A 15,348-nucleotide genomic window follows, 5' to 3' on the forward strand; every position below is an offset into this window, starting at 1 on the left:
TGACACTTCATCTGCATCCACAGTATTTAATTTGTTTGAATAATATAGTTACAGATAAACAGGTTCACTCCATATACAATTACCAATACCTTTGTTTTAATACAGCTCATATTCCAGTACATCAACACTATTTTATTTACAAGGCATTTATGTACATTAACATCTTTCTAAAGTCAGTGCATTGTCAATAAGTTTTATACAATAATTTACAAAGTGAATGTAGTTAATAGTTAACTTAATAAATTTACTACTAATTCTTGAATTAATTTAATTTAAAAAATTAATTACAACCAATGTAACAAACACAGAAGATCAAATAACATTAGTAGATTGTGCTACCTGCTTAAATAAAACATTTTAAAGTAAATCAGTTGAAAATCTTTCACTTTTCATGGAGTTTGAGGAGGGAGGAGTAGACAAGTGGGTCTTGAAAAAGCTTCTAACCTAGAAATTCACTAGTCATGTTTGCTTTTCTTTAGGCTCAATGTTCAGACCACTTTAAAGATAAAAGACCATAGAGGATAAGGAGCAACACCTGACAGGTAAGACAAGACTCATTTCGGAACAGATCTGCTGTCCCCAAAGAGGCACAACCTCCAACGGCTGGCAGGGCTCTGCCTGAGCAGACAGCCCGACCAGCTGATATCATTTCTTCAATGGATAAAGCCCAGATCCTCCTGGAAATGATAAACTGCTGAAGGTTTGGCATTCTTGTCAAACACCCCAAAATGAACCCAAACATTAACGGCAGAGAACCACGTGAGGAACAGTTTTGTTAGTGAAGGTACAAAAATCTAGAGAACTGGGAAGATGATGTACGACAAAATTAATAAGCTGCTTAAGCTCAGCTGAAGAACAAAAGGCCAAAAGAGTGAAAATTTTTAAATTTTTATCTTCATTCAGATATGCAAACAATTTAACACTGAAAATGTTTAAAGAAATGCCTGCTCAAAAAAAAAACAACCCTCTTTTTTTCCAGTCTCTGCTAAGACTCAGTCACACTTCCCTTCATGCAAGAAGCCCCTTGAATTACAGAGCATGTTGCAAGGGCATGGAAAGCAAGTCTGGTTTAATCGCAAGTATTTGCATAACCTGGTGTAACAAACAAACAAACAAAAGGTAATTTGAAAAGGCAATCAAATTCTGAAAACAAGAAACTGAGTTAGGAAACCAGTAAAAAAAACCTCCATCCATGAATGCTACGACAGCTACCTGACAGCCAACGCTTCCTCCTTGGAAATACACAGTGGATACTCACAGCCATTCACTCCAGAGCCCTTACAACAACAACAACAACAAAACCAAACAAACGGTGGGTTTCAATTGAATGCATTTTCAAAAGTGCAAATTTCAAAAGCAACACCAGTCATGAAACATAAGCTCAAGCATCTTTCCTTCCAAAAGCTGGGAACGTTCTGTGCAATGTGCACATTTTAAGACACCGTGAGTGTAATCACAACTACTCTCTCCAACCTGAAGTTTCTTCTTGAGGCAGCTCAAAAAAGTTTGAGCCAGCACTCTTCAGGCAGAAAAGCCATTCCTGAAACATGTTGATCTGCACAGCCAACACGTGGAGAAAACACAAGTATAGTAAACCATTCAAGTGTAGAAATGAATCTCTTCTCAAATGATGATTTGGTTGTGCTCCCAACATACAGAAAGAAAGCAACTGACACACATTAGTGGTGGCAAAACTGGAAACTTCTCTTCCCCATGGCAATAATTTGTTTCCATTTGCGCACTTTTCCTTCTCTTGCCTTCCCTGTTTTGCCAATAAAATGCAATAAAACTGCAGGAAAAAGGAGGTAGCAATATCATGTTGTCCAAAGACAACACTAGAAATTGTTTTTCCCCGTTACCTTAAACCTAACGAGAGCCTCGGGGGGTGTTAGAACAGTTGGTAAACTCTACACTACTCTGTTTAGCTCTTATTTGGATGTTTAATTTAGCTCTTATTTGGTCCTAGTTGGCTTTTCTCAAACCATTGGATTTAAAGGCCAGTGGCAGTCTCAGATGTCCAACATCAGAAACGTTTCGAGCATGTAGTGAGAAAACAGAACAAAACAATACTACTGGATATTAACTGCTTAACCAGGGGCTCTTTTTGTGCTTTCAGCTCACAGGGGACAACGACAACCACAAGCTGCTCTCTGTCTCAGTCACGGCCTCCCCAGGGGCACATCCCAGGGTTTCTCCCTCAGCCCGTGGAGCTCAGCTCACTGCAGCACACAGTACTTCTTGTAGTCGGACTCGAAGTCCTCGTCCATGCTGCTCGTGTCTGCCATCTTCTTGCCATCGATCTTGGGCAGGAACTGGGCATAGTCCACCCCCTGCTGCTCGTAGAACAGAATGTAGGCAGAGTCCGTGTCGATCTCGTCCGGGTGCAACTCCTGACACAGGGAAAACACCCAGAAAAACCCCATGGGATCACTGCTGCACTTCAAACACACCCTGCTGCCCCAAAAAGGGTATTTTTAACTGGGTGCAACATAAGGAATCCCATGTGCTGTCTCCCCTCTTTGTTATCTCACTCCATGAATTACTTGGGAACTCTGACAATTTTATACTGATGAATGCAAGTACTTAGAAGTGTCAGAGCTGAGTTATTCACCAATTGAATACAAACTGCTGCCATCATGGAAATGTATTCCTGGCTTTCCATTCTTAGTCATTTTCCCATCTTTGTACAAAATAAGCATCTTCCCTTAACTGTGGGAGCAGCTGATGAACAGATGTTACCTTGGGAAAAAACCTCACGTACAATTCAGTTAATAATTTTAATATTTATCTGGTGCAGCTTTGGAGATGCTCCTGATTTCAAACAGCAGCTCTCCACAAATGTTTGAGTTACTGGAAGGTGTCCTTGCCCATGGCAGAGAGGTGGAATGGGATGAACTTTAAGGTTCCTTCCAACCCAAATTATTCTGTGATTCTAAAATTTCTTTAGCTAGAATTTCCAATTCTAAATTTCTTCAGCTCTGGGTAACCAAGGCAAAAATTATTTGTGCAATAATGAGGAAAAGAAGTGCTTTACCTTGCAGCTGCTGTCATTGTAGCAGTACCACTTGTTGTTCGGGTTTTTGGCATAAGTGACGTAATGACCCCCGCCCATAATTCCTGAATGGCACTGAGGAAAATGAAGGAGAAAAGAAATCCTGGATCAAACATCCAGTAAATGATTCCCAAGTTCATTATCTGTGAATGAGCCATCATGACAACCCAGACAGGTGGAGCTGACTAACTTTACACACACAAGCAGAACAAATTAGCAGACACCTGATTCATCCCCAGTTTTACAGTGAATTTATGGCGCTGACTTCTGCCCTCCTTCCCTACAGATCCCTGTGCTGGCACAAACCCAAGGAAGGCCTTTGGTTAAGCAGTGTGCCAAGGAGGCACTTTGGCAGAGGAGCAGCCACCTACCGAGATTGCATATAGGTTGTAGATGGGGTTCACCCAGACGTCGTCTCTGTCTCTTTGGTCGTCGGCCGTGTCGTCCTCGCTGTGGTTCTCGCCCTGCCCGTTGCTGAGCGAGCTCTGCTCCCACAGGTACCCGTTGGCCAGAGCCCCCTCGCCGTCCTGCCCGGGGTACAGCTCGCTCTGGCTGCCCCCCAGAGCCTGTCCTTTAGTCAGGGCATCCCCCTGCTCGTGCTCAGCACCGTTCTCCCTGTTTGCAGCCAGGTTTTCCTTGCTGCTGGACAGTTTGTTTTTCCCCAGCTGGGGCAGCCGCAGGCGCCCTTTGCCTCTCCCCAAAGTCCTTGGGCTGCTGTTGGGGCTGCTGTTTTTACTTGAGGGGCAGCTGGTTCCACTTTTCCTCCCCAAGGATGGAGATGCTGGGACAGAAAGCATAGAGATTACTAAGATGAGTACAAACACATCTAGTTTTCTTTTTAAAGTGATTTTTTTGAATAACCAAACATTACCAAACACTGTTTCACTGCAGCTCATGAGTAATATATAGAAATAAAACCCCATCTTTGTGCACACCCATCCACGCACCTAAAAACTGAAATTTAATTCTGTTATGCAGAAGCACATGCCTCACTAATTCCAGCCCACTTACACAAGTACCAATATTTGTTGTCACTGAGCAACTTCTTACATTTTCTTTCACTTTTTATGCTAAAGCTTCACTAAGGAACATTTCCAAGAGTAGTGCTTTGGCAAAAAAAACCCCAAACATTAAAATTTTGTACATAACATTTTTCCCTTCCCAATTCCACAGAGTGGAATTTTCCCCAGTCATTCCCTACCTTTGACATTATTGAGGACAGAAGTGTTTAGGGAGGATGGACTCCTGTTCAGCGTGTCCCCTTCTCCTGCTGTGCCAGTGATCTGCACATCTGCTTTCCTGCTGTCCCCTTGGCCAGGCCGTGCTTCAGGAAGGCTCTCAACCTGCAGGGTGAGCTGCTTCCTTTGGAAATGACTTGGATCCCTTTGTACCAAAAAGGCACTTGGGTCAAAGTTTTCTCTGGGAAATTTAACAATTTTCTGGGATTTTATCCAGCGGCCGTTAACAAACTGAAATCTTTTCAGGTGAATGATCTAAGGGGAAACATGGTAGAGAAAATTATTAAAGGGGGGCAGTGACATCCCAGTGAGTAATTTTAGTGTTCAAAGAGAGCTTTTCTCAAAACATGCACATTTTATTCTAAGCTAGTAAAAATCATGCTCTGTGTGACAATTTGGATTTTGGGATCGAGCCGGTAAAATATGAAACTAATATTTTCATGTGGAAATGGTGGCAAAGGTTGCATCAATTCAGTGATCAGCACTGTCTGTTTTGAATAAGCTACCAAATGTGAAAAATAAGAACTGCAGGTGTCCCACAAGCAGAGAGGAGATCTTGTCACCATCTGAGCATGAGCTGAGCAGCTGACACTGAGCACAAACCACCACCATTTCCTGCAAGGCAGCAGCTAAAAACATTCTAAAGGATTTGAGGTTTGCTTTATTTGCCTGCAAACTCAGTCAGTGCCCCACCTGAGAGTGTGAACAAAGCAAAGCATCTTGTTCAGAGCAAGGCAACTTGGTAGATTTGGGAACAACGTGCTTTGGGTTTGCTGCTGAGGAGGAAAACGACACGAGATCCTACCAAAATAGGGGGAAGTCTCCAGAGATCCAGTTTTTTGGTGGCCAGACAGTGGGTCTTGCACTTGGAGCAGTAGTACATCTCATCCTCCCCCAGCTCCTCCTCGCTGGTGAAGGCTCTCAGGCAGCTGTCCAGGTTGATGGGCTCTGCCTGGGCCCGGCGGCTTTGTTCAACACTTTCATGTTCTTCCACGATCTGAAGGGAGAGAAAACTGTCTCTGACTTGGAAATGTAACACACACTGCTCAGAGGAGGGCTCTCCTCACAGCAGCACCAATAACTTTGCTGGGTTGTTCAGAATTAATGATAAAAATGACATGTATTAAGTTTTAGCAGGAATTTCATTTCAGCTATGAAGAGGCAGATAAAAATAATTCACTGTTCTTATACTTGGGCTCTGCTTATAAATTATCCATAAAGCACAACTTTATAGATAAAACTCACAAATTGGAACAGTAATTCCACATTCACCCAGCTACAGGCTCACCTTCAGATGTGTTTTGTTGGTTTAATGAAGAAATAGGTTTACACACATGCATAACTGTTTATAGTTACAGAAAATTTATCAAATTAGGATATTTTCTAATGTATTATGTAATATATTATTCTATATCTTGACTAGCTTAAAAGCAATTCACAGCAGACAGCAAAAGCACTGCTGTGGTTCTGTAAAAGCTTCCCTTCCACACCATTAGCCCACAGAAGAGCTCTAACATCAAGCCATCGATTTATCCAGAACACACTGCCCCACCATTGCTGCCTTGGGTTTAACAGCAAGGGACAAAAGCAGCACCAGATAACTCAGAGGGCTGCAGGGGTTTGTTTCAGAGGTGCTAGCAAAGAACCAAGGGCTCCTGCTGGGATTTACCCGTTCCTGGGAGGTCTGGTAGCGCAGGTGCAGCGCCGTGGGGTCCCAGTCCACAGCAATGTAGGCATTGCCCACACAGGCCCTGTCCTCTGAGCACTCAATCTTACAGCCACGGCAGAACCTGAAGCACAAACGTTGGGTGTGGTCAGTGCAGGCTCCAAACACTTCTAAACTTGCTCAGTTCTGCTCCTGTTTTGGCTCCTCTGCACCCTCCAAGCTCCAGGCCTCGCCTTCAGTGTGAGACATTTTTGTGCAGCAATGCTCAGGGTTATTTGTGTTTTTACTGCAAAACTTGACCAGAGTGGGAAAGGGAAGCAGCAGGGTGAGCTCCACCATCTGCCTGCACGTGATCCACTGGAAGGTGTCCCTGCCCATGGAAGGGCTGGAATGGGATGATCTTTAAGGTCCCTTCCATTCCATTATGATCCAGTGCAGGCCAAGCCCAGCTACAACCCCAAAAACTTCACTGCTCTGTCTCCACAAGCTATTTTCACCATGATACCTAATTCTAAGAGCTATAAAACACTTCTTAAAAAATTAGTTTGTGGTCTGAATACCTTCCAGCAAAGGTCTGGAATTTTCATTAGCAAGTCTTTTTAATGGGAAATTCCAAGCATCCTTCCAGAGTGAGTTTCTCATTGCCCATTTTAGATCTTACCCTTCAAATGGCAAGGAACTCACAGGGGTAGATGAATTACATCTAAAAATTTGAGTTTGTGTGAATCCCCCCAAACCATGCAAGTCTGTGGACATCCAAGGCTGCATACAGACACAGAATATTGCAAGGGGTTAACAGGTTTTGGATCATCTCATTTCTGTCTCCTAATTTAAAGTTTCTGTGGCAGCAGAACTTTCAGCTCTACAAGTCATAAAAGCTGTGCTGCAGAGCAAGTCTGCCTGGAGAGAGTTCTGGTGAAATTACATTCCAGTTCTTATTGTTTGATATTACCTCTGAAGTCTGAAATGTAGCACAGACCCATTACCATAAATTACCTTTCTGCTGGAGTGATTCCCTGCTGCAAATGGAAAAAAGGACAATTTACCTGTACCATGGACACCAAGCACAAGAATTCCCATCCTTCTGAACTACCCTGAGGGTGAAGGGGTACTGATACCCCATGCTGTCATCACTGCAACAGAGGAGAACACAACATCAAACAGCAGCACTCTCACTGCAATTACCTCCCTTCGCTGGCCTTCTTATGATTACTTAAAGAAAACCCTCAAAATGATAATTTTGGTTACAATTTACTATTAAAAGCTGCCTTTCCATGGCTTAAATTCATCAGATATAAATAATCATCAATCACTGGATAAGAACGAAGCCAACATTTTAAGTGCAGCTACATTTAACTGTACTAAAAAGAATTTAATTTTAATTACTGCCATTATTGTGAGAAACCAAATGAGCACAATTTTCAATCCTGCAAGCAAGTGTAAGGCACTGGAAGTCAGATGCAAGGCTGAGGTGCCCAACTCACCAGTCCTGTGCATGGTTACTGGCTTCCTGAGGAGGGAGGGGGCTGGCCAGCCTGGAAACCTGGATCCACACAGCATCATAGAGGTCCCTTTTCCGTGTGTGAACTGTGCAGGGAACAATCAAGGGCATTCCAAAGAGACTGGGCCTGTTCTTCTGAGATGAGAGAAAATACAGCTCTGTCCTCATCTGTGGGAGCAAAAGGAGGAGTCAGCTGTGAAGGTGCATTAACTCACAGTGCAATAATCACCTGGATTGCTGGCCTTGGGACTTATTTCAGACCTTGGCAATTAAAATTAATCAGCAAGTGTATTAAAATTAATTCCAATATTAAATACTGGACATTTGGATCACTGACTTGAAAACCGTTTCTATTTTATGACACGATGGCGAGGCTACACCACACATCAATGTGTATAATTATCAAATGGACATTAAAAAAAATCTGCTTTTTTCCAATTTCTCCCAAGTGTGCAAGGCCACTGACCATTTTCCTGTGCACTGCAATGATGTAGCCTGTGCAGGGGCTGTCACACAGCGAGGGCACGTGGCCGTTGAGGGTCCAGCTGGGCGGGCTGCGCTCGGTCCCACATGGCACCACAGTGTTTGGCATCCCATTGGGAATGAGGCTTGGCTTGGGGATGTCCCCGTTCATCAGGATGGTGGGGGCTCCGTTGGCTGATGGCCCAGTGGAGGTCTCTGCAGGCAGACAAATCAATTATCAATCATCCACAGCAGCCTCAGCTCACCAGGGTTTTATCCCCTCCGTTCCTTGTGGACACTGAGCACAACCCTCCCGTGTCCTTTCTGTAATCCTCACTTAATGAGAAACTTAGTCCTGAGCTTCTCAACAGTGTGCAGCTCAAAAGAGCAGGAAAAGCAGAGTTTTGTCTCACCTGTCTGCACAGGGCTGGATGCTGAGGTGGGGGAGCCTGGGATGGGGATCTCAAACGCACACAGGAAGCCGCTGACGGACAGCCGGACCTTCTGGTTGTCCTGGGGGAAGTTCTTCAGGAGAGAGGGAAAGCTGCTCAGGCACTTGGACACCTTCATCTGGGACCAAAATGTCTTCTGTTCTTCTGCAAGCTGCATTTAGCAGCTCCTCCCTCCCTCCCTCCCTCCCATCTGCCTCCTCACACCTTTCCAGGAGAAGAAAGGAGCCCAAGCCCTCTGCAGGAGTTACCAAGGCTTCTCTAAACCCAGAGCATCTCATTTCCAGCACTTCTAATCTACAGCAAAAAAATCCCCCTGGAAATACCCACCCACTGTAAGCCACTCATTACTTCTGGTCCTGATGTCCTGACAGTGTTTAAACTCATCACAGCACCTTAACTTGACATTTATTACCTCAAGATCATTTTCCCCCCTAAAAATATACTTAGCAACCAATTTTAATCTATTTACAGCAAGCCAAATTACTGTTTGAGAATGAAATAAAAGTTCATCTAGAGACATAACTCAGCTGATTTTTTTCCATTCTTTTAGTTAAATTATTTCACAGCTCTTGTAAGCAAAGTTTAAATGTTAAAAATAAAGAAGGAACAAAACCACCCACAACATGTTGCCACAATAATTAATCTTTTTTTCTTTTTACCTTTATATTGGAGCTGTGCACCTCTGCGAGCAGAATCTGCTCTGGTTTGAGGCCACAGAGTTCACTGAGCTGTTTTTTCAAGCCTGTGTACTTCTCATCCATGTTCAGTCTCAGCCCATATCGAACAGGAGTGGTTCCATCTAATTTAATTACTGTAAAGGGGAAAGGAAACACCCTGGTCAGCAACCCAGGCAGGTTGGAATGACAATAACACATTACAGCTCTCCACTTCTTGGAAAATATTTTTTCCCCCAACTTGAACAGATGATTTATTTCATTTTCCCAGTCAATTTTTAAGGTCTGCAGGCAATGTCACAATGTCAGAATTTCTCTTGCTGCATAGGCAGTAAAAAATGGTTTCAAAATTTGTTTCACTTTTTTATCATCTTTCCTTTTGCCCCTTTGCCAGCAATCCACAGCTCCTTCAGAGCACAGTTCATCACCCATAGTGTATTTTACCCCCAGCTCCTGTTTTTCCTCTGGGCAGATTTAGGACAACCTCCACAAGAGAGGGAAATTCTCAAAATTCCCATTTAAAAAAGATTTTATATGAAATCCTTCAATCAAGACTAAAAATGGGCCATCCTTTTCTGCTTCTAAAGGTTTTGTCTTGGTTTAACTGTGTTCCAATGAAAATTCTTGCACTCTTATATTAAAATTACTGTATTATTCTAAACAAATAGAAACAGAAGCAGAATTTGATGTTTTATATTATAGCACTTCCACTTATATAGATTTTGTTTGAGGAATGGCACATTTCCACCACTCACCTGTAATTTCTAGGTGCATGTAGCTGTCCATTGGCAAAGGCAAGGATAAAAAATTAAAAGGGTCAAACCTAACACTTATATGCCCACAAGTTTTACATTTCACTTGTGACTTCAGCTGCCCATGAAATAAATCTACAACAATGGATCTGTTTCTTCTCAGATGGTTTTCCCAGGCCTGAAATGAAGCACAAAAAATATAATACCAAGTTAGAAACTGGACACTACTTCATTGGTCTCCAAAGTTTCATTGGCCTATGGGAGTCAAAGTATTTCCACAAAAGTGATTTCCTAATTTCTAATAAATTTAGTTACAGAACAAGTAAAGTTCTCCACACAATAATCAAGGTATGACACAATTTAAGATTTCTGAGGGGATCATCAGGCATCTTGAAACATTTTGATACTTCCTAATTTTGAGTTGTTCAAAATTGTTGTCAAGTATCATCTTCATAATTTAATTACAACAATTATAATTAATTTTCAGCTCAAAGGTGAAATTATCTCTGTGAAACACAGCTCTGACAAGATCCAAAAGGTGCTACAGTCCCAAAACGTTGCCACAGGCAGCCTTATCAACAATTTCTCAGCCAAGTACTGTGAGGAACAGAAAAACCACAGGCAGAGCCCCCAAGGCCAGGACTGCAGCCCTACCTCTGCTGCCACCTCCCAGTCTGGCCGGCCATCACTGTCCTTCAGCTCCACATATGGCTTGTCATGAACTCTGTTCAAGTCCTCGTGGAGCCCATCCAGGAGAAAAGCCAGAAGCTCCTGAGAGTCTTGCTGTTGGAAGCCATTAAATCTTGGAGCATATTTTGCTATTGTCCACTTAAAAAAAACCAAAACAGCAGAAACTTATTTAATATCATGTAAAAACCATAAAAATACATTAAAATATCGTAGATGAGACATGTCAATGAACACAAATTCAACTGCCAAGAGCTGAGGGGAGCCCATTTGCTTTCAGAACAAAAGCTCATTTACAGGCAAATGCATCACCTTTTGTACCTAAAAAGGGCTAAAAAAGCCACTTCTCATGGCACAACTTGTGCTCCTTTAGCCTTTAACCACAAATTCCACCAGGCCTGCTAACACTGGCTCCTCCTAGGGAAAACTCTGAGTCTGCAAACTGCTACAACACAGGTAACAGCAGGAGGAAGTTGCTGCATTTCTGCTTTTCTGCTTTTCCAGGCAATCCCTGTTTGCCACGCCAGGATAACTCACCCTCAGCTTTAAGGGGGCTATGTTCTTCTGGGTGCCACTCCACAGCTCCTGCACCAAATCCCCATAGCACTTGGCCATGTGTCCTTTCATTCCTATGGGATTTGTCCTGGAAACCACAAAGGAGTTAATGCCAGATTCAAATGGAACCACAGCTCGAGGCTGGAGCTGAGGAAGGAAGCAGAAAAGCTTCCTGCTCCCAGCAACAAGAGGTTGTATTTCCATGCCTCTAAAGTAGTACCTGCTGCAGAGCTGCTAACACTGAATTTAAATCATCCCTTCCCACTGAATTTCAGCTTGCAGAAGCAGACAGCCCTGAATAAATGTTCCAGCACCCCAAGTGCCACTGCTGTCCCCCAGGAATCACCTGTTCAGCTCGTAGAGATGCCTCCCTGAGATGAAGTAACGGGTCAGGGGCTGAGTGTTGCTGACACACTGGATGCTGGAGTTCATGAAGCACGTGTTGCCCAGGTTGCTCAGGCCTGTAGCACCTTTCTCAGTAGGAACTGAGCAAAAAAAAACAAAAACCCCATCATTGTAGCAGTAGTGCAGAGGAGGAAATTCAGAATGTTGTAGCAGCATCCTCTCACAGTAAGCAGTTTAAGGGAACCTGCTCCCAATTCTGACACTCCATGGATGCAGCAGATGTTTAAAATATCTGCTCTCTCAACTCTGCCTCACAGAAATTGAGGTATTTTCTTGATCTGATGCAGCACAGACAGCAGTGCAATCCACACAGAATGTTTACAGGTAATTATGGTACTGAAAACTCTGGATATGTTTGTTACAATCTTAATTATTCCTTGCTTTAACAAAATCCAAGGGAATAAACAAAAAATCCCACCCTCCCACATTTCCAGCATTTAAATTCATACAAAGGCCAAGCAAAGCAGCATAAATGACCTCACCCAATGTTAACAGGACTTGTGTTTAAAAGGATTGTTTCAACATTTCAACTGTTTTCTTGGCTTTTTCTTCTCATCATAATCCAGTGACTCTGTGAGAGACTCACCTTTGTGTCTGTCTATTTTACTGCTGTTTGCTATAAAAGACATCTCTTCTGGCCAGCTCATGTCTTTGTTTCGAACTAGAAAAGAACATGAAAAGGGGCTTTTAAAAATTGTTACTTACTCCAGAGAGCTTACACAGCTGAAGAGGTTTAATTAAAATTTTCTAATATTTGGGATTAGAAATGTGCTTACTTCTAGCTATTATTTTGGCTAGTTTTCATTTCAATGTTTCTAATCATTATTGGAACTCATTCTAACACTGGCAACCCTCCAACCACACCAGTAACATCTTTAGGAAGCAGCCTTGGGATTGCTTTTGCTGTTGAATAGCAAATTTTTCAGTGCTTATTCTGATTTTCAATAAAGATCCACCAGCTCTGAACAAATCAGTTCATGAGCCACCATTATTATTTTATGTCGTTGCAAACCAACAAAAGATCCAAATGTATTTCAAAACAGGGACAAAATACATGCAAACTTTCCTGAATCAGCTTTGCCACCACCTCCCCACAGGTTCCCTCTGCAAACCCCTATTTTTAGAAGAACAGTCAATTATCCTTTTTATACCTTCTATTACTAAATGCTGCTCATCTTGGATTTTAAGGTATTCCAGTCTGTGATCTTCATCATCCAGCAAAGTGAGATAGTTCTGCAGGAGAAGAAAAGACATCATAGAATTAGAGTTGTACATGTACTGAGGATCCTCTGCATGGACTGAAAGGATCCTCTGCACTCTGAGGATCCTCTCACCTCCAATGGGAATTAAAGCACAAAAACCTCTGCAAAACAAACAGCAAGAGCCTTTAACTGTAAAGGATCTTTATGGCCAGCCTCATTTCTCTGTGCATGTGCAGTTCATAGATTGTGGAGAGGAATAAGCCCACCCAAAGCACAGAATGAGGGCCAAGGGCAAGCCCAGGGCAGGGTTACCTCGCTGTTGTAGAGCCATAAGCCCCCCCAGAGCACAGAAGGCAGCCCAGGGCAGGGTTACCTCGCTGTTGTAGAGCCAGAGGCCCCCCCAGAGCACAGAAGGCAGGCTCAGGGCAGGGTTACCTCGCTGTTGCAGAGCCATAAGCCCCCCCAAAGCACAGAAGGCAGCCCAGGGCAGGGTTACCTCGCTGTTGCAGAGCCATAAGCCCACCCAGAGCACAGAAGGCAGCCCAGGGCAGGGTTACCTCGCTGTTGTAGAGCCATAGCCCCCCAAAGCACAGAAGGCAGGCTCAGGGCAGGGTTACCTCGCTGTTGTAGAGCCAGAGGCCCCCCCAAAGCACAGAAGGCAGCCTCAGGGCAGGGTTACCTCACTGTTGTAGAGCCATAAGCCCCCCAAAGCACAGAAGGCAGGCTCAGATCAGGGTTACCTCGCTGTTGTAGAGCCATAAGCCCCCCAAAGCACAGAAGGCAGCTCAGGGCAGGGTTACCTCGCTGTTGTAGAGCCATAAGCCCCCCAAAGCACAGAAGGCAGGCTCAGGGCAGGGTTACCTCGCTGTTGTAGAGCCATAAGCCCACCCAGAGCACAGAAGGCAGCTCAGGGCAGGGTTACCTCGCTGTTGTAGAGCCATAAGCCCCCCAAAGCACAGAAGGCAGGCTCAGGGCAGGGTTACCTCGCTGTTGCAGAGCCATAGCCCCCCAAAGCACAGAAGGCAGGCTCAGGGCAGGGTTACCTCGCTGTTGTAGAGCCATAAGCCCCCCCAGAGCACAGAAGGCAGCTCAGATCAGGGTTACCTCGCTGTTGCAGAGCCATAAGCCCACCCAAAGCACAGAAGGCAGGCTCAGGGCAGGGTTACCTCGCTGTTGTAGAGCCATAAGCCCCCCCAGAGCACAGAAGGCAGCTCAGGGCAGGGTTACCTCGCTGTTGTAGAGCCATAAGCCCCCCAAAGCACAGAAGGCAGGCTCAGGGCAGGGTTACCTCGCTGTTGTAGAGCCAGAGGCGCATGTCCTCCTCCTTGATGCGCAGCCGCTGGGACAGGTACTCGTGGATCTCCTTGATGGTCTGCATGCGGCTGAAGCAGCCTGTGTAAGCCAGCACCCTCTTCAGAGGAGCATTTGGGGAGGGGACATTGCCTGCATTCACAGTGGGACAGCAGGAAAAGAGACTGCATTTACCCAGATCAGGAATTATCCACGGAATACTCTCTGTAAAAAGCGTTGTGCACTTGTAGTGCCTGTGTTTGTCAGTTAGGTGGAAAGGCAGCTGTTACTGACCCTTGGGGACAACAAATTTGCTGTCACAAAGCAGGTAAAATACCTCCCTTCTTAGCAAAACCTGTTAGAAAATTGCTTCTCTGAGATTCTCATAGGAAATTAAAAAATTTGACAGAGTTTTACAAGTTTTCACAATTCCTTTTGTCTCCTAAAGACAAAGTATGAGAGGTCAAAGGGAATTTTCAAAATAAAGGACTCCAAAATTTCATTAGGATTTCCTTTTAGAGAGAATGTTGTAAGTAAAATATGAGGTACAAAAACCAGTTGGACTATTTTTGGGAGTAGCATGACTTTGCTTCAGCTCTTCTGTGGGGATGAATGCTTATCTGGGCACATGAAATCAGCCTGGCAGCTTGCAACAGAAATATCTGTAATAACTAAATTTCTTAAAACTAAATTCTTCAAAACATTCTGTGAAGACACCTGGGATTTCCACCAAAATTTCTCAACAAGTTCACACTTGCAACAACAAATTAATTGGTTGAGATTGTTGCTCTTTTTAATGGGAGCTCATCTTTAAATAAAAGATTTGCACTACAATTGAGACCAACTTTAAAGAGGGGGGGTTTCTTCTTGAGCTTTTTTTGTTTGAAAATTCAGAAGTTCCCCACTGCTTACAAACATGAAAAGCTTTTATTATCCAGCCCAACCCACACTGGGCAACTGCAATATTTAAGTAGCCTGAGAAGTGACACAATTCTATTTTCATGGTTAAAAATAAACAGTAAATACAATAAAATAAACAGTACAAGATGAAAAGGTGTATTATATTATCACATGCAACTTGACAAGAGAGTAAATGATACCTTATCAATCAGCAAAGCATCAATCTTGCTTCAGTGTACCAAGCAAAGTACTCAGGTTTTTTAAAAGAAAACAACATTTCCTGAGATTAGGGATCAGAGGATTAGTTGTAAGATTACAGCAAGAAAGCACATTGGAGAACTCCACAAGATTAATAACAGATTGGACAATCAAATTAGTGCAGTGCAAAGTAATTCCAAATCAAGATCAAATTTGGCACATGAGAAGATTCTGTTCATTGGAATTTGGGCATTTTAGGATGTCCAAACCAAGCAGTTTCCATTGGATTAGGTCAGGCAGGAAAGCTGAGCTTG

At 43.5% G+C, this 15,348-nt stretch overlaps 1 protein-coding gene and 1 long non-coding RNA gene across 7 annotated transcripts in view; both read right to left on the minus strand.

The window, feature by feature from the left end:
• The window catches only part of USP32 (ubiquitin specific peptidase 32), a 63,168-nt gene continuing 47,820 nt past the window's right edge, over positions 1-15,348 (minus strand). For 3 of the 5 annotated variants that reach the window (XM_050981765.1, XM_050981764.1, XM_050981763.1), the window contains exons 17-34: positions 13,935-14,089; positions 12,596-12,677; positions 12,031-12,105; positions 11,386-11,524; positions 11,022-11,127; positions 10,452-10,625; positions 9,801-9,975; positions 9,031-9,182; positions 8,333-8,489; positions 7,924-8,135; positions 7,441-7,625; positions 7,003-7,089; positions 5,960-6,080; positions 5,096-5,287; positions 4,254-4,545; positions 3,424-3,833; positions 3,035-3,127; positions 1-2,390 (exon numbers count right to left, since the gene is read on the minus strand). In XM_050981765.1, the coding sequence (XP_050837722.1) occupies positions 2,217-2,390; positions 3,035-3,127; positions 3,424-3,833; positions 4,254-4,545; positions 5,096-5,287; positions 5,960-6,080; positions 7,003-7,089; positions 7,441-7,625; positions 7,924-8,135; positions 8,333-8,489; positions 9,031-9,182; positions 9,801-9,975; positions 10,452-10,625; positions 11,022-11,127; positions 11,386-11,524; positions 12,031-12,105; positions 12,596-12,677; positions 13,935-14,089 (2,981 nt within the window). In that variant the 3' untranslated portion in view covers positions 1-2,216. The remainder of the gene's footprint in view (positions 2,391-3,034; positions 3,128-3,423; positions 3,834-4,253; positions 4,546-5,095; positions 5,288-5,959; positions 6,081-7,002; positions 7,090-7,440; positions 7,626-7,923; positions 8,136-8,332; positions 8,490-9,030; positions 9,183-9,800; positions 9,976-10,451; positions 10,626-11,021; positions 11,128-11,385; positions 11,525-12,030; positions 12,106-12,595; positions 12,678-13,934; positions 14,090-15,348) is intronic. The other 2 variants (XM_030231937.2, XM_030231940.2) reach the window with 1 other exon arrangement.
• On the minus strand, positions 13,447-13,928 carry LOC127060270 (uncharacterized). 2 transcript variants are annotated; one of them, XR_007779086.1, is made up of 3 exons: positions 13,813-13,928; positions 13,690-13,750; positions 13,447-13,507 (listed from the first exon to the last, which is right to left on the minus strand). It is a non-coding gene; the product is annotated as an uncharacterized LOC127060270 (long non-coding RNA). The 2 variants fall into 2 exon arrangements; XR_007779087.1 differs by lacking the exon at positions 13,447-13,507 and adding an exon at positions 13,569-13,629.

This window comes from Serinus canaria, chromosome 19 (assembly GCF_022539315.1).
Source record: "Serinus canaria isolate serCan28SL12 chromosome 19, serCan2020, whole genome shotgun sequence".
Lineage (NCBI taxonomy): Eukaryota > Metazoa > Chordata > Aves > Passeriformes > Fringillidae > Serinus > Serinus canaria.